The 24,814-nt window shown below is 35.9% G+C and overlaps 1 protein-coding gene and 1 long non-coding RNA gene across 3 annotated transcripts; one reads left to right on the top strand and one right to left on the bottom strand.

Annotated features, from left to right (window-relative positions):
• Positions 1-943: 943 nt before the first annotated feature.
• Positions 944-4,644, bottom strand: LOC110804738 (glucan endo-1,3-beta-glucosidase 8-like). Its single transcript, XM_022010348.2, has 3 exons — positions 4,145-4,644; positions 2,268-2,844; positions 944-1,577 (listed from the first exon to the last, which is right to left on the bottom strand). The coding sequence occupies exons 1-3, from the start codon at positions 4,486-4,488 to the stop codon at positions 1,056-1,058; spliced, it is 1,443 nt and encodes a 480-aa protein (XP_021866040.1). The 5' UTR covers positions 4,489-4,644; the 3' UTR covers positions 944-1,055.
• Positions 4,645-8,664: 4,020 nt separating this feature from the next.
• On the top strand, positions 8,665-14,486 carry LOC110804744 (uncharacterized). 2 transcript variants are annotated; one of them, XR_008919744.1, is made up of 5 exons: positions 8,665-8,876; positions 9,255-9,342; positions 10,245-12,161; positions 12,249-12,500; positions 14,015-14,486. It is a non-coding gene; the product is annotated as an uncharacterized lncRNA (long non-coding RNA). The 2 variants fall into 2 exon arrangements; XR_002537820.2 differs by lacking the exon at positions 14,015-14,486 and having other exon boundaries at positions 12,249-13,978.
• Positions 14,487-24,814: the final 10,328 nt, after the last annotated feature.

Below are 24,814 nucleotides of genomic sequence, written 5' to 3' on the forward strand. Positions count from 1 at the left end.
AAGTCCTCGTTATTAACCTATGATTGACGAGCTGCACGTACTCGGTACTCCAGCACGTTAGATTGGCTATTCGTCTTCCGTATATAAGTATTAAGTAAGATGATTATTTTTAATGCGTCCATGTATATATAGACTAAATGTTCATTTGTAAATTGTAATACTTAGTACGCACTCTTGTTTGGTTTGTTGCTTTACTTTCAAATGTATATTGATTGACGAGTTCGTTATTCAAATCAGGGAGTTTGGAGATATATTCGAAAACGTGTTCAACGTAGAGATCAAATTCTAACTAGAAACAATAATGCGAATCAGCGGTATTATTTTAAATTAATTGTGGTATTAAAATATTGGGATAGAGAAAAATATATATCAACCCAAACATAAAACTATAAACAATTGAATAATAGTAGCTGCTTGGAAATAAAAAAGCACTCCGTATCACATCTTCAAATAAAGTTGATTTAAGCTTTATGAAATTTAGATGAATTCAGATAAGATAAGTTAAGTCCAGTCAAATTCAATATGACAAATGGAGTTTTAACAGACCGTCTAAAATACGGGTATTTGGTGAAAGTTTTAACAGACCGTCTAAAATACAGCTTATGACTAACGGAACTTTAACAGATCGACTATCTTAAATTTGAGTATCTGGTAAAATAGGGGTAGTTTATATATTTTGAATACTTGAAGGGAAATTCGGGGGCATTTTACGAAAAAAAACGTATAAGCAATTGAATTTTTTTCTTTGGATTTTTTCTTGAAAACTTTCTATAAGTGTATGGAGTGAATGTATTATTTCTATTATATTATTAGAGACATTGTGAAAATTAGTAGGCGAAAAATATAAAGGTGGAATTGTTGGTATTAATTTTAAGGAAACAACAGATCGAGTACATAAGATCGAATGACGAAGTCGTAGGTGGAAGTGAAACTATTTCCCATGGGCACCAAATTAACATGTCAAATTTGTATACATATGACAAATTAGTTGTACAAGAAAATATGATGAGACAAAATTACCTCAATATTCAAGACCATCTCTAACTCGTTTTACCTTACAACAACACCAACAACATAAGCATGAAACTCAAAAGAACAACATGTGTTGGAACAATGTTATGCTTTATTGCAGAACTCACAACCTCTATAGGAAATAGACACCCTGGTTGGGAGGCATTGTTGGAGGTGATGGTAGCAAGGCCGTCGAAATCGCAAGCTTCAACACTCTGTTCATTCATCTGGAAGTACATATTGTAGGCATATGAGATGTTACCATTAACATCAAGGTCATTGCACGAGGAACCGTAACCTAGAGAAGTGCAATCCGACATTGAGCATGCATAGTCTACAGACGCTGATATGTTATCTTGGTTTGTTGCATTTGTGTTGAAGATGCACCATTTAGACTCCATGTACTGCACCCCCTTAGCACCTATCAACTTCTTGGTATTGTCCTTGCCGTTAAGGTCCATCGGAAACTTAGGTTGCCCGTCATAACGAAATATCCCCCAATGTCTCTCGAAGTCGCCTGGGTCTATGCTTTTAGTGTTCTCATCAAGCAACCCAAAGAGGTAAGCCTGGAAATATTGTTTTGTATACGAGGTTAGTGGTAGGGTCCCTGAGGCCCGACGGCATGTTCCGTTTTAATATAGATAGGGAGAAATGTGTCAATTTTTAAACATGTAGTGGGTAATGACTCACTTTTTAATATTTTTTATAAGGGAGTAGTGATATATATACTCCGTAGGCGGTCTATGGGTAAGTATAATATTAATAAAAGTTTGTCATTTATAGAAAGGATCTGAGTAATATAGGACATTAGGATGGACGACTCTATAAGAGTGCCGAGTATTTCGGGACAAAGTGAGTAATCTTTACCACCTTTTAAATTTTAGATTTTGTTTTACCAACTTATAAAATATAATTTCATACTTATCACCTTAATTTTATGAAACGTTTTATATTCCCCATCTATTGACGAATTTCGTCTAATTTTTTTGTCATTATAGGTCATACTTAACTAATTTCGTTAATTGGAAATTTAAAGAAAGGCGAGGGCAATATTAGAAGTTGGTTAAGTGGGGCTCACATGAAGTGAAAATTGGATAGAATCCATTAAAAAGTGCAGAATACAAAACGTTTCATAAAATTAAGGTGGTAAATATGAAATTATATTTTATAAAGCAGTAAATATAAAAACCTCAAACTTAAAAAATGATAAATATAAAAAAATAACGATAAAATTATAAGAATGAGGGTTGCAATACCTCTAACGGCCCTGAGCGCATAGGGGTGCCCTTATTAGCAGCCAACTTCTTTAGCAAACCATCATAGAATTTCTTTGCATACTTATTATTAGCTTTGATATGTCCATCAGTAGGCCATCCAATTTCCCCAATAACAATCTTCAAATCTCCATAACCATTCTTCTTCAATGCCCAAACAAGCGTGTCAAAGTTAGCATCAAAAACGTTATTGTAAGTGCGGCTATTGTCAGTTATACTTTTACCATTTCCATCAAAGAAAGCAAAATCTTCGGGAAAATTCGGGTTTTGGTAGAGACTAAGGAAAGGATATATGTTGACGATAAATGGCGAGCCCTTCTCCTTAAGGAAGGCCACAATGTCTAGCATGAGATCCTTTACATCTCCTCGAAAATCACCACTTGAAGGCACAGTTGAGGATGATTCATACACGTCTGCATTGAGGGGAACAGAGACCTTAATGTCTCCATGACCTGCTCCTTCAAGGGCTTTCGCAATGTTTTGTAGGGCTGGGAGTGTTATTTGCTTGAAACTATCATTGTAACTTGCTAAAAGTGGCTCATTGCCAACAGCTACATACCTGTAATAATATAATAAAAATCAAACCAATCAGGTTTTGACCCAGTGGTTAAAACTGAATGCCTCTGTACGATAAGTCGTCACATGTTTGAATCACTCAACTCATTCGTAATTTGTATTGTCTTTGTGATTCATTCACACAAAGGCCCTGCCTGGAATGGGTGTAATAGGGTGCAAAAATTACAGGAGTAATAATTATGGGCTTGTAACAAATGCCTGGATTGGGGTAGATTTTATGGGCCTGGAACTTTTGCCCTCCAAATGAGGGTAATCTATTACTCAGCCTCCCCCTAGGATAACAATTACTCGGGTAATATTTCACCCAAACCCATCAGTCATTAACCATCTATCGACACATCTCTTCCGATTGTTGTTATTTCAAATGCCAGAAATTATCACCCCTTCTCTCTCCCTTCCATGAATCCATGGCCATGGACTTCGATTATCCATGTAATTCAATCGTCAATTATTTGATTCCAGGTTTCTACTTTTTTCAATTTTTTATTTTGATTACTTGTATTACCAATTTAACTATACTCCGTAATTTTTTTATTCAACAACTGGTTGATATTTAACAAAATCTTGATCTATCTCACCAATCTTCTTTTGATTATCCATGAACTGAAAATATAATAGAGCTAAATTTACTTGCATGTTCAATTTTGAGATTGAAGGATTATTTTTTTTTTCTTTTTTGTTCGATGTAAAGAGCTCAAATGGAGATCAAATGCTAATGTCCAGTAATTGGAATAATAACTAATAATCAGGAGCTGGATAAATAATTTAATATCAAACACCATTGTAGAAGCAATAATTACTCTGGTAATTATAACCCCTGATATGCCAAACCTAGATCAAATGAAAACTTACCCCCTAAATTGGTCCCCTGGTAAAGATTGCTCCCAGAAAAATCCCCCCCAAACCACTAACCCCAATCCAGGCGAGGCCAAAATGAAAATAAAAACTATTACATCAGAAAATAATATTATTAATCAATATTCTTATGGCCTGTTATGTCACTACAAAAATTTGTATCTTTAACGACAACCTAATTACGACGGGCAAAAAAACCTCGTCGTAACAGCCTTTTCTGACTGGGCTAATAACCAAACAAAGACAAGAACAACCGTCGCAAATGTCTTTTACGACGGGTTAACGACGGTATTTTCCATTAACGACGACCCCCTTTTATGACGGGTTTGCGACAAGAAATCTCGTCATTAATCATCGATTATTGGTCTTTAGCTACGGGATTTCCCGTCGTTAATGGTACAATTTCTTGTAGTTTATGTATTACATACCTTATGTTAACTCCTCCATTGTAAAGATGCTTGGTAACATTCTTCTTAACCCAATCTTTAGCATGTCTATACGTGTTCATTCGACTAAGCATGTCATTAGGGATGGCAACCATGACTTCAATCCCAGTCCCAGCCAAAGCATTAAGGGTAGACGAATCGGCATCGAAAAGCTTCACCTTGTTTAGGCCATTGTCTTTCAACATGCCAACCACGTTGGGTGGTGGTAGTGGTTGTGATGCCATGTTTCCCCAATTTACCCCTATATTGTTATTACCATTAGCACCATTGCCCATAGCCACTACAATAAACAAGGTCCATAGCCATTGGACCGTGGCTCGAGCCATGGTACGTCGATGGTGTGAGACAAGGCTTGAGGTCTATAAAGTCCAACTATTAAAAAAAATATTGGATTTGCAGAAAGAGGAGAAATCTAGTTGTCAAGGAGAATATAGAGGAAACAAATGTTTTGACTAAAATGGAGAAAGAATCTATGGGTTGGGAGAAAACAAAGGTACTTTTTGTTATTTATTTACTGATGTTCGTTCTACCGTGATTTTTAGATAAATATAGTACTACGTATGTTAGTTAATTGCTAATTTTATTTTTGCCTTTCAAGATATGCAATGAGTATGTCGTTAACTACAAATTCTCTCAATTACTAATTAATTTTTGTGGTATTAGGTTCGTGTGTAAAACTTTTTATTTCATCTAACATGCTTTTTTAAAATGCAAGTTTAATTAATTTAGTTTTTTTATGTATACAAGTTAGACTTATTTCGTATTACGGTTTTAAGACTCCGTTTGGTAGGGTGTAAAACATTTTCATGGAAAACGATTTCCCCTTCTCAATCATCTTATGTTGTTTGGTTCGACAAGGGATGAAAAATAATTTTTCATAACTATCTCAAATGTGGAAACCCTTTTTCATTTGAAAGAGGGAGACACCACTTTTCCGCATTTCCTCCTTACCTCCCTCTCCCTTCTTCCCCTCAGTATTCACCATATTCTCCCATTTTCTTTTAAGGAACCAAACAAAAGAAAACTAGTTTGAAATTGTATTTCTCCTTGGAAAATGTTTCCCATAAAAAAATCATTTTACACTGAAAACGTTTTACACCTAACCAAACGTAGCCTAAGAGAAAAGTATATTACATAATGTCCCATAAAGGAACAAGAATAACACACACGTACGCTATCTCGGGGAACTTACCTTCTAGAAAGGTCTTTCCCAAGTCCAGCGGAAAGACAAAGCTAACCATAAGCCATAGCAACGAATCAGAAAGAACGTAAAAATTAACCGATCGAGGCCCCTCAAAATTAATACCTAGAGGCTAGAGAGAAGCAAACCATTATCTATCATGAATTCATGATTATCTGTTTTGAAAATTTATGCGACCTTTAAGTCATGTCACAATTGTGACATAACACGCTTATGTGTCATGAACTTAATTAAAAATTATAATATTTAGCTTATATAACCCGTTATACATGTAACCAAAAAGGTAGGAAAATCTTAATATTATTAATTTACAAATTGAATAATGTAATTTTTTATTTCAGAAAAATATTTGTAATTTGTATAAAAAATTAGAAAAAAAACACTTTTACATTATTTATATGATATAAGAAATTAAAATAAAAAATACATTTACTAATTTATACTTAAAAAATAAAAATAAAATACAGCACATTATAAAATAAATGATTAGAAAAAGGTATTTCATCTTTATTGGTTTTGCATAAGCCACAGAGCTTTTCCCGTCAAAAAAATCTTTATTGGTTTTGGGCTTTCCTGTTTACCCCTCCCAACCCAACCATAAAAAGGAAAAAAAAATTGTCCACTGCAATATCAAGCATTTGCCGAAGATTTAAGATTAAAATTAAAATAATGATAGCAATGTCCACTGCAAGATCAAAGTCTTTGCCGAAGATTTAAGATTCTTGATGCAGATAATTTTGAAAAATAAAATAAAATAAAATTTCTAGTTATAAATTTAAAGTAATGTATAAATAAATATTAATATAATATTTTTAAGTAATGTATAATTATAAATTTTTATTTATATAAAACATATTATTAGATTATAAATTAGTGTATTTTTTAATTACACAAAAATATATTATTAGATTATAATTTTTACTTTTTTAATTTGTGATGTACATGATAAACGGAAATATATATTTACTATTAATATAATAAATTTTTATTTTTTTTATCGACTACCTTATTTACATATTTTCATAGTAAAAATATTGAATTGGTAGTAAAAAAGTTTTTGTTGACGTATAGCTTACGTGGCGCCTATATATACCAATGAAACTCCGACACGTAAGATTGCGACAACTTAATATTGTCGCAACTTACGACCTTTATCATCACCCTACTTGTTTTACTAGGAACAACAAACAATATCTTCACGTAGTACCATATGCTCCCAAAGTCCCAAACTGCCATGCTGCGATCATCCAAATAATATAGATGGTAGTAGCTAGAGCAACATATCTCACTCAGCTTCTTTTCGAAACTTATTGCACCTTGGTTATTCGCACTACAAGATCTTTAATGATAACCTATATACAACAGGTCAAAAATCCCGTCTTAAAAGCCTTTTGGCGATGGAGTTAACAACCAAACAAAGAAGGGAACAACCGTCGCAAATGTCTTTACGACGGTTAACGACGAGATTTTTCATTAACGATGGCCCCCTTTTATGACGGGTTCGCGATAAGAAATCTCATCATTAATCAAACATTATTAGCCTTTAGCGACGGAATTTCCCGTCGTTAATGGTAGAATTTCTTGTAGTGTCGTAATACGTTGTACTACATACTAATTAACCTTTTCTATTGTGTAACATCATACTAACTAGAGTAAATACACTGCCTTGTAAGTATATGAAGAAGTTCTAAAATTGGAACTTCGAATTAAGAGAGAAAGATCAAAGTTTATTGATTAAGAGAAGTATACTTTATTACAAACTGAAGCTTAAATAGTTACAAGGTATTTATACTAGTGTGCCTCTATGCAAGAGATGACTTATCTAAGGATCAATTAGTTAGAACTAATTCCAACAGCTTGTAACAAACTTGTACATGTCAACAATCTGTATGTAGTACAGATATGCCAGCAATCTGTGTGTCTTGATCCTCAAGACTTAGCAGTCGAGTTACCAAGGCAGTGATCAACTAACTCTTGTGCTTGTTGTTGTCTGTTGGATCATATACTCCAATAACCCCCTTCAATCTAGGGACTGGTTCAAGAGGAAGCATTCTTAGCTTGGAAATTATCTCAGAATGTTGTGGAGAAGACAACACTTTGTTTAAAACATCAACCAGTTGAGCAGTTTTAGGAATAAAAGTTAACTCAATCAGCCCTTCCAATACCTTATCTCTAGTAAAATGACAGTCTAATTCTATATGTTTGGTTCTCTCATAATGAACTGGATTCTTGGCGATGTGTATGGAAAATTGATTGTCACATTTCAGCTGAATAGGAGTGAGGTTAGACAACACCCCATTTCTTGTAACAATCTTACAAGTTAGGTGGTCTCTGAACCTGCAGCAGCCATGACTCTGTATGCAGCTTCGGAAGATGATCTTGAAATGGTTCTTTGTTTCTTATGTTAGGTTATGATACATATGAATAAACATAAATCATGCGGAAAAACCATAAAGCCATGAAACATATTATTTACACATAATCATTTAACATAATTCAGATGCATACACTTTGTAGCATGCCCTCCCTAGCTGCGCCCGAACCGAACAAGAACAAGTCTTTAGGACTCCAAGTGTCGTCCCTCCGTAGATAGTCCACAGCACGTCCGGATCCGCCTTAAGCTTGACCAACTAGAATCGCCCTTAAGGTACTATATATTTTCGGCTAATAGGGCAAGAATATGGCTGATTTTTCTACTTAAAAAATCTTAGCTTTTTATTGTTTGAATACTTGATTTTGCCGGAAATATTATCGAAGACGTAGATGTTGCCGGAAACCATTGTCTACTAGCTTGTTCCAAACCATATAGAGATTTTCTTAGCCTGCATACTTTGTTTTACGGATTAGGAATCCCATTAAGAACATTCATGTAGACCTCCTCTGTCAAATCACCATGCAAGAATGCATTATTAATGTCTAATTAATGAACAATCTAGGCATTAATGACTGCCAAAGCAATTAGACATCTGACTGTGGCCATTTTAATCACTACTACCAAAATGGGCAAATAGACCCTCAATGAAAGACCCCTTGATTGAGATAACGAGTCTCTTTAGTATAAGAGATCTAATATTAGAGATAACGGGTCTATCATAAGGCAAATGACATATCATTTTTGTGCAAAAAATTGAGTGAGAGAAAAAAGAAACCCGATATTTAACTTAACGGGTCTATGTCAAAGGACCCACTATTTTTCCGTTCAAATTAAAGAGTGATAAATAGGATATCCGTTATTTGACTTAATAGGTCTCTTATATTTAACTGGACCCACCAATTAAATCTAGCGTGAAAAGGAAGAGACCCTTGTTCTGATTACCGAGTCTCTTTCTTTTCCAACTTTGTTTCTTTAGAAAATGATGAATAAAAAGCCTTTGCCTCCATCTCTCTTCCTCCCTGCCACACCTCTTGATATTTGCTCTTGAGCTCGAAAGTTCATCTTACTCTGGCCTTGAAGAAGCTATGGCATCATCTTACTCTCGAGTTTGAAAGTTCATCGCCCTCGCCATTTTCCAGGTCGGTAATTTTTGAGGTTCAACCTTTGGTTTTTTTGTAGAGATTTTTTTTTTGTTGATTACGTTTGAACTACATGTTGATTTTTCTGCAATGTTTTTGTTTTTCTTATTTTCTCTGGATTTCACGAAGTTTAGGGGTTTTTTTGTATGTGATTTAGGTTTTTTTAAAAACATGTACGGTTATGTGTTGTGAGGTTAGGGTTTTGAGAGATTGATCTTCGGGAGGATTTGGGCGGAACTAGAATTTCAGAAAGCAATTGAATTTGCGGTTAATTTGTGTGTTTTGTCTGCAAATTAAGTATTGTGTGAATGCTTGTTGTAATGCGATTAGTTAGCTTGATTTTGTGAGTTTCCTCGTTTGACTTAATTTCATTTGTAGGTTGCATTGTAAAGTTGAATATTCACTATGCTTCAAGATGCAGAGTCTACCGAAGACCAATTTGATTCAGTAAAATTTAAGTTAGGAGGTGAGTTTCATATAAAATTTAAGTTAGTGTAATTTAGCTAGCCCCATTCTCTTTATGTGCCAGTGGTTGATAAACTCAGCTTTGGAAGCTTCGTCAGTGTTTCGATTTTTTATTTATGATGATTTTGTCACTTTATAGGTGTGATGTATGTTTATGATCAGATTCTAGATAACTATGATTCATTTCATATATAAGGCATCATCGGTTTCATGCTTCCAAGAATATGTCGGGAGTTTTAAAGTTTCTGTTTCTAGGGTCTTTAAGTGATGCAAGTAATGGTTACCTAGTTGATGATTGCTGCGTATTTGGCGTTGAGGTTTTTATTAAGGATAGCCAGATAAAAAGATCATAATGTTTATTTTAGAATAGGATGTGACAGGAGCTACGTAGACTTGGAAAATAGAAAATTTCTCAGATTTGGATAACTAATCATATATTCCTGAATCCAGTAATTGTGAATAGTCTTGGTATGTAAATGTGTTCTCAACTTCTCATCATTTCAGTATGCCTTTTCATTAGTGTAGCTTGTTGATTTCTTTTCCTAATGTATCCTGCAGTGTCAAATACTTGAGATTGCTTACTTATTTAAAGAAATTGCGTATATATACATCCAAGAGTTGATGATAAGGGAAAAAGGGAAATACCTCTCGCTGTTTCTGGAACTACTTATTTCCAATAAGCTGACTCATGGGAGCAAGTTGTTCACACATTTTTTCAAATTGTTCAGTCTAGTTACTGTCTTAAATTTCATTGCTTCTGCATTATTCTTGAGTTCTAGAGCACGCGTACTTTATTTGATACTTATCAGCCTAATTATTATTTTATGATTTTTTATGCTTATTTAAGCCGTTGCTAATTTGATATTTGTTTCTAACTTATGTTACTTTATTTACATTTTGTAGTCATAGCGTCAAAATCATACACAAGCTTCATGGACTTAGCAGCTGGAGGATATTTGGATTTACCTCAAACTCCCAGAAACCTTCCCAAGGTGATTATTGTCTATATGTACCTGATGCAGACTCCAACCAATGTAAAGTTATTGTTTTAGATTCTTCCACATCGAGATATCGTGACAGAAAAATTGCAGTGTCGAATTTTCTTCCAATAAATTCTCAAAAGGAGGCTAAATCTAGTAACTGGAGCTTCTTCTAGTAATATAAATCCAAATTACATGACACTAGTTAGATTCCATCTAATATCCATATTTGCTCAATGGTATAAAAATAATCCTTCAACTCTATATATATATCCAAAAAAATTCTCCAAACCGACCAATGTACCAACTTCTTGTTCTCCAAAGCAATAAATTAAATAAAACTACTGTAACATAACATTCTTCAAAGTACTTCAAATGTGTTAACTTGCTACGAGATTCCCAAAACATTTGTTAGAAAATTTCAATATGCACTAGCTACAAAGATCATTCATGATGAACGTCCAGAAGATCATTTTCTTCATCTTCATGAATCTAATCATTGATAACTTGTTTTTGCATGAAAAAAAATGTAACCAAAGTATCCCTTGTCTCGTCAATCATCGCTTGAGAATAAGTGGCAGAAGCTTGAGGAAAGTACTACATACAAGACATAAAAATTATTAGAATAGGTATGTGTTAAAGGATATAAATTAATCAAGTCAATGCGAAGTAAAATTCCCCATGAAAAAACTACTAATCAAATACAATTGCATTTCTGACAAGTTCTATGTAGACCCATGGATGACCATCAATTTGATTGACTCAAGAAACAACCAAATTAGTAGAGGAAAACAAGAGAAGAATGAGGGTGCTAAGGCAAAACATAATTCAAGATTAGCAACTGTTAAAACCAAAAAAAAAGGGATGAAATTATTACCCTGGCAGAAGCTCCTTCAGGATTCCTAAGAACAACAAGAGTCAAGAGGATTACCATTCCAGTCCATAGTATAAAGTTTGTAGAGTGTCCCATTTTCTGACAGACAATAATGGTGTTCTTTTTCCTTTCTCTCTCTAAGGCTTAATTCCTCTCACTACTTTCTCTCTCTGCCTTTACCCCCTTTTATAGACCCAAAAACTGGATAAAATTTGTGGATTAAGCAAACAACCCAGTTGGTGACTCAGGACTCTAAGCACCTTTCTTGTGACTAAAACTTATGAATTTTGTGACTTCTTATCAAAAACTTGAGTTTAATTATTTAAAGATAGTACGAGTTGAAGGTCACAACATTCTATTGTGTGCATCGATCATTGTAGTCCACTCTTGCAGTAAAGACAACAAGGAAATAAATTGTAAAACAAAATGAACAATCAGTTTGGGGAAATGGTAATGAAACGGGCTTGTCCATAGCCTAGTTTGTAATCCCCCGCAAATTTAAAAATTTTATTAATATATTTTAACGTGTAGTTATTTATATTTAAATAGAATTTATGAATTTTAGTAATAAATATATAATTAACATATATTTATTTTATTTAATTACATTCTAAATATTTTAACGATTTATGCAATCAAAAATGATTTTAGAATTTCATGTTGAAAAGAATTTGAATTGCGAAAATACGTTTGAACTTGGAAAACAATCCTAATCGGTTTTGGATTAAAACAAACTCAGTTCTAATCCTATCCCATATTGATAAAGCCCAAAACAAATAACCCATAATCCTTCACCCTTGTTCAATTCCACGTGAAACACAATTCCCTCAACTTCACGTGAAAAATAAGAGAACAAATCTCTCAAACCCTGCTTCACCATACACGTGAACTCTTAAGCCTTACCTCAGCCGCCGGCCGCTGTCCTCGCAGACCCTCGTCGGCGTTTCTGCCGCCCTCCACCGTCCGGTAACTCCTTTTCCCTCATGTCCTTCTCTCTCTCTCTTTTGTTTTCCTCCTCACATTACTTTGTTGTTTCTGTTTTGCGTGCGACAGCCACCAGCCGCCGCACCACCACCTCCGCCGCCGACGTCGAGTAGTCACCCTCACTGCGTCGCCGCCGCTGACAACACCAGCCGACGCCCTCCTTCATCTCTCCCTCTGGCTCGTGGAACTCTTCCACTTCACTGCTTCTTTGTTTCTTGCTCACAGCCACGTGCGGCCGCCTAACCAACCACCGCACGGTTACCATTGCTCGCCGCCGCGCCACCCTGTCCACCGGCAACCTCTTGATTTCTTCTTTATTAAGTTATTTCTTGAACCCTAAGCTAATTATATTAAACCTCTTGTTTTGATTGAATTAAATTTATGATTTTTGTGATTTATTTATGAATTTCATATTTTAATATTGCATAATTGAATTACTAATTTTTAGATTATATATTTTGATTAAAATAGGGGTTTTAATTATTAAAGCATGGATTTTTAAGGTTTTTATAGTTTTGAAACCATGGTAGGATGATTATAAGTGATTAAAGTTATTGTTGTAATGATTTCAAACATGTTAATTATGTTTTGGAGTAGTTTGAAATTAGTTATATTGCTGGAAATTTAAAGTATGATGCTTTGAAGAGTTTTCAACGAATTTCAATAATTAATATAATAATTATGATGCTAGGAAATAAAATATTCAAGTTTTGATATTGGGAAATGTTCTAATTATGTTTAGGAAGGGTTTGAAGCTCCCTAATGTTGCTGAAAATTCAATATGAATTGATATGAGTCTATATTGGTTGTTGTTAGGTGGAGAATTCTCCGTAGGCGACTTTTGAATTATTAAAGTGATCTCGCATTTTGTTTACACAAGGTACTTACATACCTGTGTGCTTGGAATGTGTGTTATTTGTTAAATCCATGTTGAAATTTGTTGATGAACTTGGCTATGTTGGAATTACATATTTAATATTGTTGGATGGACGTGTTGAACATATATATTTTGTTAAGGGAATTATAACATGTTAGTAGATGATTGATGCGAACATGTTGGTTGGGAACATTAGATTATTATATATATTGATTCAGATCGATTGTTCGTTGTTCCCTTTTAGCTTTTCACTACTTTATAAGGGCCGAGGACCTTGTTTAGTAAGTTGAAACCTTATACCCATATAGAGGGGTTGATCAGTATTAAAGGAAAGGTTGGATTAATTGGAATAAGTCTTGATTGACATCTCTGTGATCACTTACTTAATTCTAAGATAAAAACAGTGGAGAATAATTATTGATTGTATGACTTATGTGATTGTTGAGTCATAACAGAGTTTAATTTGTAAATCATGTAAAGTGAAACTGAGTAACAATAGCTTTAGACTGTGCACGTCTAAAGTGACGGACAATCAGGAGTTGGGCTCATGGGTCGCCTATGGATTTCTTTGGGACGGATTGATCACCGGTTCTATTTTAGTCAAAAGTTCCTCGATATCGCAGGTCATTGGGGTTTATGGAGTCGCGCCCGTACCTCGTCTTCCTTAGTGAAGAAGTTTCTAGTAGACAACTCAGTCCATTGACTATTTCAATTAAAATAATGTTAATGATACAAAGGTCTAGTTCAGTCAAGTATGGTTTTCAAGTCAATATGTTTTGGTTATCCTTGCTTATGTTTTATTAGTATCATGTTAGGGTTGTTCGTTTAATAGTATCATGTTAGGATTGTTATTGTTTCAGTATGTAGTACTCAGCTTTGCTGATTTTGTGCTTTGTTTGTGTGTGTTGATCATGGCTATGCCTTATTGATCCTGTGATGACCCATTTTTGGTGAGCAGTCTCTAAGGATCAATAAGCGTTGCCATCTACAGGTTTGAAGATGATGCATAATTGGGATCGGGATTAGAGAGCTTGTATTTATTTTTGTTTTTCTAAGTGACTTGGTTTGTTAATTTGGACTTGAAACTTGTCGTACTATTTACATTTCCTTATTTTCGTTGATTGGTTTTTGGATTTAATATGTAATCGATTATTTACAAACCTAAAAGTTAGTTTTATGTTTTCCGCTGCAAAATTCTGAATAAGCCGTTACGTTTTCACACGGGCGATAATACTTTGATAATTCTCTACAGTTATATTTATAAAAAAAGGTTATTTTAGAAAAAGGAGAATTGTCGGGGTGTTACAAAGTGGTATCTAGAAGCTAAGGTTTTACTTTAATAAATTTTTAGGCACCTAACTATCTAGTATTTAAAATAAATTTCTTAAAATCGAGCTCCTACGTATTACAGTGTTAAAAAAAATTGGTACTTTTTTTTGGGGGGCCGAATTCCTTTTATCTTGTTTGAAAGTATATAATATTAACTTATTTATTCGAATTAAAGTGATAGTTTCCAAATTTTTATTTTTCTTATTATTTATTATTCAAAAAATTGGTACAATTTTTTTTAAAGAAGTTCGAAATTTTTAGTTGCTTTAAGAGGTTATAAGTTCTTGTTTTAGGAAATATAAATTCTTTTTTCGAATTAATAACTTCATTTACGATTTTATTTGCTACGAATTTTCTTAATTTATTTTATTTTATTAATTTTATATTTTTGTTTATTTATTATTTGATTTTCTTATTTTTCTATCATTATTCTCGTTTTATTTTACTATTTAAATTACTTCATTGTTTTAGTTTACGAGAGATGGGTAGTATAAGAAGGGCATATAAGATAGAATTACATGTGCATTAGTAGCTAGTTAATGCTAGCATAAGAAATTAATTGTTATGTACGTGCATGTGTTTATTGTTTAAATGTTGCAATTATATGTGCATAATAGAAATTGTTTGCTTCCACCAAACTTATTGTGTTATCGAATTTTGATTAGGATTTGGTTGGGAAGTCATTAGTGAGACCTGGAATTGTCTATTTCAGGAATAAAATATTTCTTTTCAAGTACACCAACATAGGATCTCTCGAGAAAGATTGATAATGTTTCCCTCTAAGATGGTTTCATTATTTATTCGGTTTTTTCATGTAATGCCCCTGAGGTTTGCAAAAACGCACCAAATACCCTCGCGTCTTTTGAATCACATAATATACCCCTATTTTTTCGTACTGTTCATGAGATGCACTTGGAGTTAACGGACGTTAGTCCGCCGTAATTACGTTTTACCATTTTGCCCTTAATTTGGGTTTGGCACGATTTACCTATAATTGTTTTACAGAAATTAAAAAAAAAAAAAATCTCAATCTTCTTTTCTTTCTCTCTCCTCTCCCCTGTTCTTCCTCCTCCTTGAATTCTACTGGAACCCTAAAAAATCTGGGTAGATCTGCAAGAACCGCAACTTTAGACATAAACTCACACTTTCTATCTCCTACTTTTTTTTTTGCAAGGGTTATCTTTGCAGCCAAAAGTCGACATACACGCACGTTTTTCCGATGGCTACGCCGCCACCGGAGATTTCGCCGTTGATTTTGGCAGATGACGCAACAGTGGATGCGCCACCAGCGCCTCCTTCGGGAACAACAGCCGCCATACCGCCTGGACCTCCAGCGGTTGTTTCACCGGTGGGTGTGAGTTCTGTTTCGTCGCTGCCGACTTCGGGGATGTCGAAGGATACATCGACTGCTTAATTCGGTGGTTGGAATTGGGCTTGGAGGGTTAATTGTTATGATTGCTGTGGGCATTTTTGTCTTTTTCTATAAGCGGAGGAAGCGGAAGCAGGCGGAGGAAGATCAGTTATTAATGGCTGCTCTGACTAAATAATTAGAATTATCTGATTAGGTATTTGTTTGTATTAATTATTCATTAATTGGTTGCTTGAACTTGTACGTTGAAGGAATTTGAATGTGGGCAAAGGGAGTAGTGTGATCCAGTTTGTTCATTTTTAGATCGATCATTAACTTTCTCTGGACTGATTAGTCATTTTCATGGTGAAAATTCAATCTCCAGTATTGTTTTTCTTTTTTTGGAGTAGCAAAAATAGTAATACGATTTCATTTTGTTCATTCTAGTACTAGCTAGTAGCTAGTATGTTCCTTGGGTATGTCTTCTTAATTAACGAGTGCAATGTGATGTATGATAGCAACCAATTACTTACAAAGCTCTTTGATCTTGTGACGATATTTCATGAGCTATGTACGAGCAATATGATACAGATTGATCAAACTTGATTATACATCTTCTGATTCCTCTGCATTTTGCCTTATTGATGAAGTTAATTTGTCTAACCCAAACAATTAATGTCAATGATCTATGCTAAAACAAAATAGTTTTCATTTTTTTATCACTTGCATTGTCCTTCCCAGATGCTTCCTGTTGTTAGGGTCCAAGGGAAGTTAGTTTCTAACACATAGACAACAAAGGAGTGACCTTGATAACATATTTATGATGCCTACCAACATAGTGTTGCATCACATAGTTACCCAATCTTTCTTTGTTGTTCCAGGTTACCAGCAAGGATCCTCATTTATCATACTAGGGCAATAAAAATTGTCTTACCAAGTGAGAAATATGCAAGTGAAGTGAACGACTATATTTTGATCCCTAGGTGTAATAAAATTAGCCGTTAGATTCAATTCCTGCAATTTGGGTATTTGGTGCAAATAAGTTTACAAATAGGTGTATATTGTGCAATAAGTTTATAAATAGGGGAATTTGGTGAATTATAAACATGACTTAACGGAGGACTAACGGAAGGTCGGTTTAGGGGTATTTAGTGCAAACTTGGAAAAAAATAGGGGCATATTGTGTGATTCAAAAGACGCGAGGGTATTTGGTGCGTTTTTGCAAACCTCATGGGCATTTCATGAAAAAACCGTTATTTATTTATGTTGGGAATAATGTGGACAAGTCGCCCAACGGTAGTTTAAATTTATTGCAGAGCGCTTTTATTTTATTTTGGGACAAGTACGTTATTATGGTTTAGAAATTGTTATTAATATTCTTTTGAGGAATACAAGTTTCTTTTGAGGAATTAAAGTTAAATATTTAATTATCCAAGTGGTCAATGATTTAGTTTGGGCACGCGAAGAGGAATAATTTCTTTTATTATTATTATTTGTGATTATTGAATTTGATTTGTTTTCCCTCGATCGGATGTTCTTTATGTGAATGTCGTTCACGAATAATCGAGGAGGATTATTTTGCAATGATTATTGCACCTTCGTAAATGATTGTTGCACCTTCGTAAATGATTTTATGTGAATATTGTTTATTGAGGCGATCTCTATGGTCAAATCAAATACTGCTTGATATAGAATGACGTGTAAGTGGTGTTTAGAACCTAAGATAGAGTATATTAATTTCAGGTCGTGTTATAGAATGGGCAACAATAATGACTTAGTTGTTGCTATTCGCCTCTTGGCGGAAATGATGACCCTAGAGAGAACTGAGCGTCCCGATTCTGCTGGGGACATGTTTGAGAGATTAGCCAAAGTTAAGTCACCATACTTTAAGGGGGAAACTGATCTTATCTTTTTAGAGAACTGGTTTAGAGAGTTTGAGAAACTGTTTGGGGCTGTGAACTGTCTTGAGACATGAGAGTGGGTGAAGTTGTACTGTACTTGAAAGATGAAGCTGATTTATGGTTGAGAGAAAATGGGGCTAGACTTAGCGCTGTTGAGGGATTCAATTGAGATTCGTTTGTTACTGCCCTAAGGAAAAAGTTTTATCCTTCTTTTATGTGAAAAAAGCATAGGAATTTATAAACCTTGGGATGGGAAAATGACCATCGTTCAATATTATAGCAATAGCCCTGTAGAGGTTTGCACCTGAGGTTGTAGCCACAGAGGAGATAAAGGCTCAGAGGTTTGAGCAAGGGTTGACCGATGAGATCTAGTTGGGATTAGGTGGAGAAACCTTTACAACTTTAGATAATGTGTATGAGAGAACCGCTCATATTTATGGCATGTAGTCCAGAAGGGACAAGAAAAAAAAATTCGTTGGGGAGAAAAGAAAAGAGTTTAATGCCGGGGAAAACCAAGGGAACTTCAAGAGGAATATGAATGTGAATAGGAGTGGGAATGGAAATGGAAATTTTCGAGGAAAAAAATAACCAGGGGAATAAATACAACAATAGGAATCAATCTGAGAGAGTGTATCACTGTAAGATGTGCAATAACAACCATCCTGGAAGAAACTGTAAGGGAGAAATAGCGACCTGTCACTATGGTCAGAACAAGGGACATAGGGAGTATGAGTGCTTTACTAAGCAGAAAAAGGAACAAAATGGTCATGGGAGTGGTAACCAGGTGAAGTCGGGATTTAACCAGTCAAGAAATTAGAGTTCGAAGCCTATAGGGTCGCAAAACACCCAGGGAAACCACAGTAAGTCTGCCAATAAGAACAATAACCAGAATAAGGCTCCGGGAAAACTGTTCGTGATGAGTAGAAATGAAACTGAACATTCTGCAGACGTAGTTCATGGTACTTTTTTCTATTAACTCCGTGCTAGTTAAAACGTTGTTTGATTCAGGAGTAACTTATTCTTTTATTTCGTCATCTGTTGTTAAGAGTCTGAATTTAGTAGATTTTGAGGTGATTGATTTACCTGTTAGTCTACCTACTAGTGTAACCATAAGGTGGATCAAGATTTTTAAGAACTTGTCTTGGAAGATAAAATATTATGTTTTCCTTCTGATTTAATAAAGTTTAATCTGAGTGACCTAGATGTAATTCCGGGAATGAATTGTGTAGACACCTACTTTTGTCCCCATTCCCGAAAGGGAAGGTTCGATGATGAGAACATAAATCTCCACTTGGCAACGTATTTCCTATGAAATAACGAATCTCAAATCACCCTTTCATTTCAGCCAAAGCTTCCATTTATAGAAACCTGCTAAAAATAGTAGCTGCTGTAAAAGGTAATTGCTAAAAGTAGTAAGAATAAAAAGATAGAAACCTGTCAGAATTAGGTGTTGCACTCCAACATAAATCCTAAAAGAGATAGAAATTGTAAAAGGAATTCTATTCCTATCGCAATTCGATAAAAGAGTTAACGTATTAATTAAACTCATAACGAACCTAGAGTTCGTAAAGGGCCCAGACGCATTCCGTCGTAAATTGATACGCACCAAATAACTCGGATTAAGTCTCTTAATGGACTCCGTACTCTAGAGTCCAATCTGACAAAGAATTCTGCCCAAATCCTATTTACAATGCCCAGCCCTGGGCGCCGAAATCTTTGACGCCCAGTGCTGGGCGCCGAAAATACCTGGGACGGATTCTTTTCCTAATCCGTTTTGTATTCATATTCCTGAAAACCTATCTTTCTACGCCACTTTTTCCTATAAATAGACCCCTAAAGCCGACGTGAAAAAGACACAACATGACACAATTCCATAACCTGAGTATTGACTCTAGACTTAAGCCTAGCCTCACGCTGCGAAATTGATCCGGCGTTCTGTCGCAATCGACCCAAAGTGGAACAGAACGCATCCTGTCCCTTGTAGCTGATGAATTAAGCCTAAATACTAGAACACTGCTTAGAAAACCGAGATTCGTTAAATAAAAGGAGAAATACCAAAGCCAAGTGGTTATTTTTCTGAGAACCGTGACGCACCTCTCAAGGGTGCGTTGTAATGTGTCCCTCATATTGATTTAATCGCTTTCATCACCCTTTTATAAAATTGTCAAACTATTAACTTGATTGATCTATCACGCCTAATAAGATAATACCTTGGACAATGGAATTATCATGCTAGGTACCCTGAATCAATCTAAATAAGATAATCACGATCGATTTAGTATTATGTGTTGCATATTGCTAAAATCAATTCAAAATAGTTTAATAGTTTAATGCATGTCCCTTCAATTATTTATGCTGAGCTAGTAAGGATAACCTGCCTCTGGAGTTATCTATGAGCACTCCTCTCGGTAGTTACAGTCCCCCGAACTCTCAATCTCTGCCCTGCGGGTGTACATTGAGCGATCCCCACACCAGGGATCACAAGGGAACCTATGGCCGTCGTGGTCGAACATAATTGCACTCCCTTTATGTCACGATAACCGGGTTTTGTCAGTTTTTCTCATTGTCGTTAAAAACTGAATGGCGACTCCTATATTACTAGTCGATTGGGTGTAAACTCACAGGAAATCTAACTACACTTGATCTGACAACGTCACGCCCACGAGGGACGAGGTCATGCATTAGCCTCGTGCTTTTTCGACCCCCTCACAGTGGCGACTCCACTGGGGAAGTTAATGAAATACTCGTGCTCGTAGGTAATCAAAATAGACGAAGGGTGAAACGATCCTACCCCGCGTTTATTTCCCTATCAAGTTGGGACGACCTGAAAATCAGCATATTAATGTGAACGGACAGAACCGCATAACGAATCTCGGCTCCCTTGGCATGTTTTATCTCGGGAGTTGGGACTAAGGATACCCATCGCCAACCGGGGGGTGCATACGCTTCGAATGTTGTCCACTCGGCACTTTTCGCTAGTAGTACACCCGTCCCAAACCCAATCGCTCGCCCACTAAGGTCTCTCTCACTGGTGCATGCCCCCTTGGCTTATATCGTGAGGCCTCTTGGGACGAAATTCGTCTGTTGAATGCACTACCTTGACCGGGGCATGTGTTGGATCTACGATAGAAGCAGTACCAAGCCGGCGCAAATATTACCCATAGAAGCCTATCATAAACTACGTGACATATTATTTTTTGTTTCATGTTGTAATGTTAGTTAATTATGTGTAGCGAATTATGTGATTGTGTTGTGATTGTGTGTGACAAATAACACTAGAAAACCAACCACCCTAAAAATTGCCCAAACATTCATAAACACCAATTGCCCAAAGAGTTATACCAAAATACGTGTTCCATAGCCCCGGGCGATCGCCACAAAAATAAGCGACGCCTAGGACAGCCTGTAACGGATCCCACAACGCTGCACAATGCGTAAAGGACGTTATTAGGCAAGCACGCAAAATTAAGTCGTATGTACGAAAAAGGATAGACGAATAGAATACGAGTACCAGTCAGGGATGCATTTTCAGCTCCCCTGGCTGGGCGCCAATTATTTCAACGCCCCTGATGGGCGCTGAAGTTGCTGCTTGGCCATTTGGCCAGGCACCGCAGCCTCGGTGCCCGCGCACAAAATATACGTAGCAATAAAAAGTTCGTAACAAATTTGCTACGAGGACGTATGAGAACGACTTATAAAATAAATAACTCCTTGCGTCGTCATTAGGCCTCCTATGACGACAATGTTCGGCACCAAAACCGAGCATGCTAATTAAAATAACCTTGAATGTCACATGGGCAAAGTATTCAAAAAATGATGTTCAAGTAAAGTTTTCAAGGAAAAATAATGTTCGAATAAAAAATAAATAAATCCGAGTCTAGACTAGGCTATGCCAAAGTACAATATAAATCCTAAGTCTTAGTTGTCTTATACATAGAATCGGTCCTAATGCTTGGTGTCGTTCTGCAAGTTAAAAGGTTAAACCATATTGAGTCTCCCTTCCTAACATTTAAAAGAAATCAATAAAGCACCCATATGTAATTGTCATCCCTTGCTAAGAATCCACGACCTCAATACTCTCTCTCACCAATAAAAAGAATATATTATGTAATTCAAGTATTTGCAAAATGGAAACAGTCACATTCTGAAAATCATTCCTCCATAGTCGCACAACCCCCAAAGTGAACCTAAGGTGTCAATACCATTGGCAAAAAAATTAATGGCCTCAAGGCTTATGATCACATTGGGTCACGACTATCATAGTCCTCTCGAGCCACTCGCTCCTTGAAGTACTCCTAAGTACGGACTAAAAGATTTTCCATGAATGCAACATGATGAACCATGAAAATACCCAAATCGGCATGCCCTAAGGCTACCATTGGGGTAAAGCAATACACACTAAGAGGGAAGCCGCAGTAATGATTCTAGTCTAGCAAAAATGAAAATTTGATCTCCCCAACTAACTACCTTGCCAACATTAAGCAAAATGGCGCATGACAAATGAACACCCAAGGGTTAAAATCTAAAGTGTCAAACGACGAAAGTTATGGTCCCATTAGCCTAAATCTGAGAGTCGCTTGGTCAAGTATTATAGGCTTACGCCACGTCATTATTTTGAGTCTAGGCCACCTCCTTGTATTTATACAAGGATTATAATCAGGAAAATTAATGAAAGTTCGAGTCTAAATCACAACTTCCAATTAAATCCCGGAAACTGAAATCTGAAGAGAAGCAAAAAATTATTTTCGATGTAATTCTTTCGTTAAATTTCAATAAAGTAAAAACAATATTTTGAATCTACGCTATTTGCACATTTTAAGAAACGACTGAATACGCTTGCAAAGTAAGACAATTTAAAGGTCCACCCTAGGCCTACTAAAATTAAAGGTCCACTAGAGGCCTACCAAACGAGGCTCACTCAGTCTCGCCTCGTGACTCAAAGACCACAACCATCTACCTTTTAGCCCAAATAAAAAGGGGGAGAAACCCCAAGCAAAAAAGTAAAAAGAGAAAGAGAAAAGGGAGAGCGAAAAGGGCGAGCCATGAAATACTTAGCCCGTACCTCCCAAAGTGCGAAATTTACCCAAGTAAACGAAAGAAAAGAATTGAGTCAACCAATCCAAATCATACCACAAAAACTACATAAAGTTCTACGATTTTCTACCCTTTCCAATCCTCATGCTTGACTAATACCTATACAAATTATCCTATCTCATTCAACCCATCTTTCAAGCCGTCTTGAGTCACGAATAAAAAAAGACAAATGAAAAGTACATTCTACGCTTAACGTAAAAAAAATGATAATAAAAAAGGAAACTTTGCAAAGCGCCTTTAAAGTTCGTCTAAAAAAAAAGAAGCATTTAGCGCACGAAAAAGATTCACAAATATTTGGCACAAAAGGAAAAGAAGCAACGCACCAAAAAAATATGCCCAGAAATCATTTTCAGCGCCCAGAGCTGGGCGCCGGAATCTTTAGCGCCCCAGCCTGGGCGCTGAATCTCTCTGCTTTCCAAATTTTGTCCAGAAGTGCTCGTCATTTTTTTCGCACAAACACGGAAAAATAACGAAACACTTGGGGGGGTATAACACGTATTCAGATATACATACCAAAAAAAAAATATATGAAAGATTTGTGCTAATACATGTACTTAAAAAATAAAACAAATTTTTGGCCTACGGCAATGCAGCAGATTAAAATAATAATGAACTACACTTATTTTACCCTATTTCAAACATTACGATTCCACTCGAACGTACTTGTTTAAAATCGGCATTCGAAGAAACCATTTTCTGGCTAAGAACTACGCAAGACCTGATTCCAAATTAAATCTATTTAAGGCGGATACGTAGGCAATCCATGATACGGTCCAACCAATTTGCAAAAATGTTAAAGCCTATAGAATAACAAGAATAAAAAATAGAGTCCCTTATTGAAATTTAATTACTTGCAATCCAAATCGAAAGAAAAATTTAAGTCAAAGGAAGAATCCAAGTCATCAAGATGCCAAAATAAGCACACATCGAAAAATAATAAGGGCACGTACCCTTGCCAGAAGGAGCACTCACACTCCTAGGCACTTAGCCAAGACTCAAAAGATCGCTTTGCCTCAATTGGATGGGGGCTAGCGCAAGCGTCCATGACCTCTAAAGTACTCGACTTGACCCTCCCTAAAGCGAACTAACTCACTTAAAGACCTTCTTTCACCACTAGACACAGTCATAATCGCCAACAAGCAGTAAAGGCAGTAAGCTTGCAATAAAGAGGATTGTTCTACGGCATTGCCCCATTTTTCCTTCGAACTCAGGGCACCCGTTCATGGTAATTCAAATGCTTGCGAATCCCCTTTTAAAAAAAAATCAGACATTGTCAATAGGACTTGGCACTTAACCAAGGCTCACTCTACTCAGACATATGACACGGGCATCTAAAAATCGAAATCTGAAAGCATCATTAATGAGAACACATAATAGCAACTGGGGGATAAAAATTGAAAGGAAAGAGCTAGGGAAAGAACTAAGTATACCTTGACCTTTTGTGCAGACATACACCAAGTAAATCTAAATCAATTTGAAAACGGTTTATATTCCCGCAATTCTGGAAAAGATGGCCCTAAAAGCCCAAAGCATGTGCCACACGGGCATAAGTAATATCTTGACGCCTGCACCCTAGCCTCCAGCAAATCCTTAGACAGCATTCCGAAAATCGTAACAGTATTTCGATTCACTCATGTAATCCTGTACGAACCCTTCTATAAGTCAACTACAGTAGGACTCGGATTTCAAATAATTTTCAAAGACTTCTTCGAACATAATAAAATGTCGTTGGTTTAAGCTAAGTATGCGTTTATCTCGATGTTGCAAGTGAGTCCAAGAGATTTCTAAATATGATTATGGGTAAAGAAAGGCACCTAGCTTTTGGTCAAGGCACACTTCAACAGGTGACTACCTTGACCATGGCAATGTCGCACGATACGACGTTTACAAGAGAAGTAGCAAATCACTACTCGAACGTACCTCGCACTAAACGAGTCTGATTCAAACTATTTATGATCCATGTCACCATGAATGCATAAAAACGTATGCCAAGCATTATAGCACCAAGCCAATCCCGTAGCTACAATTGGGGGCTTGAGAAAAACACTATAAAAATGCTCGAAATGATGATTTTATCGCAAATTCT

Source organism: Spinacia oleracea, chromosome 4 (assembly GCF_020520425.1).
Source record: "Spinacia oleracea cultivar Varoflay chromosome 4, BTI_SOV_V1, whole genome shotgun sequence".
NCBI lineage: Eukaryota > Viridiplantae > Streptophyta > Magnoliopsida > Caryophyllales > Amaranthaceae > Spinacia > Spinacia oleracea.

Coding starts and splice junctions, on each gene's coding strand:
- LOC110804738 (XM_022010348.2), bottom strand. CDS start 4,488: ATGGCTCGAGCCACGGTCCAATGGCTATGGACCTTGTTTATTGTAGTG. Junction 2,845..4,144: donor AATGGAGGAGTTAACATAAG/GTATGTAATACA, acceptor ATATTATTACAG/GTATGTAGCTGTTGGCAATG. Junction 1,578..2,267: donor TGCGCTCAGGGCCGTTAGAG/GTATTGCAACCC, acceptor CAATATTTCCAG/GCTTACCTCTTTGGGTTGCT.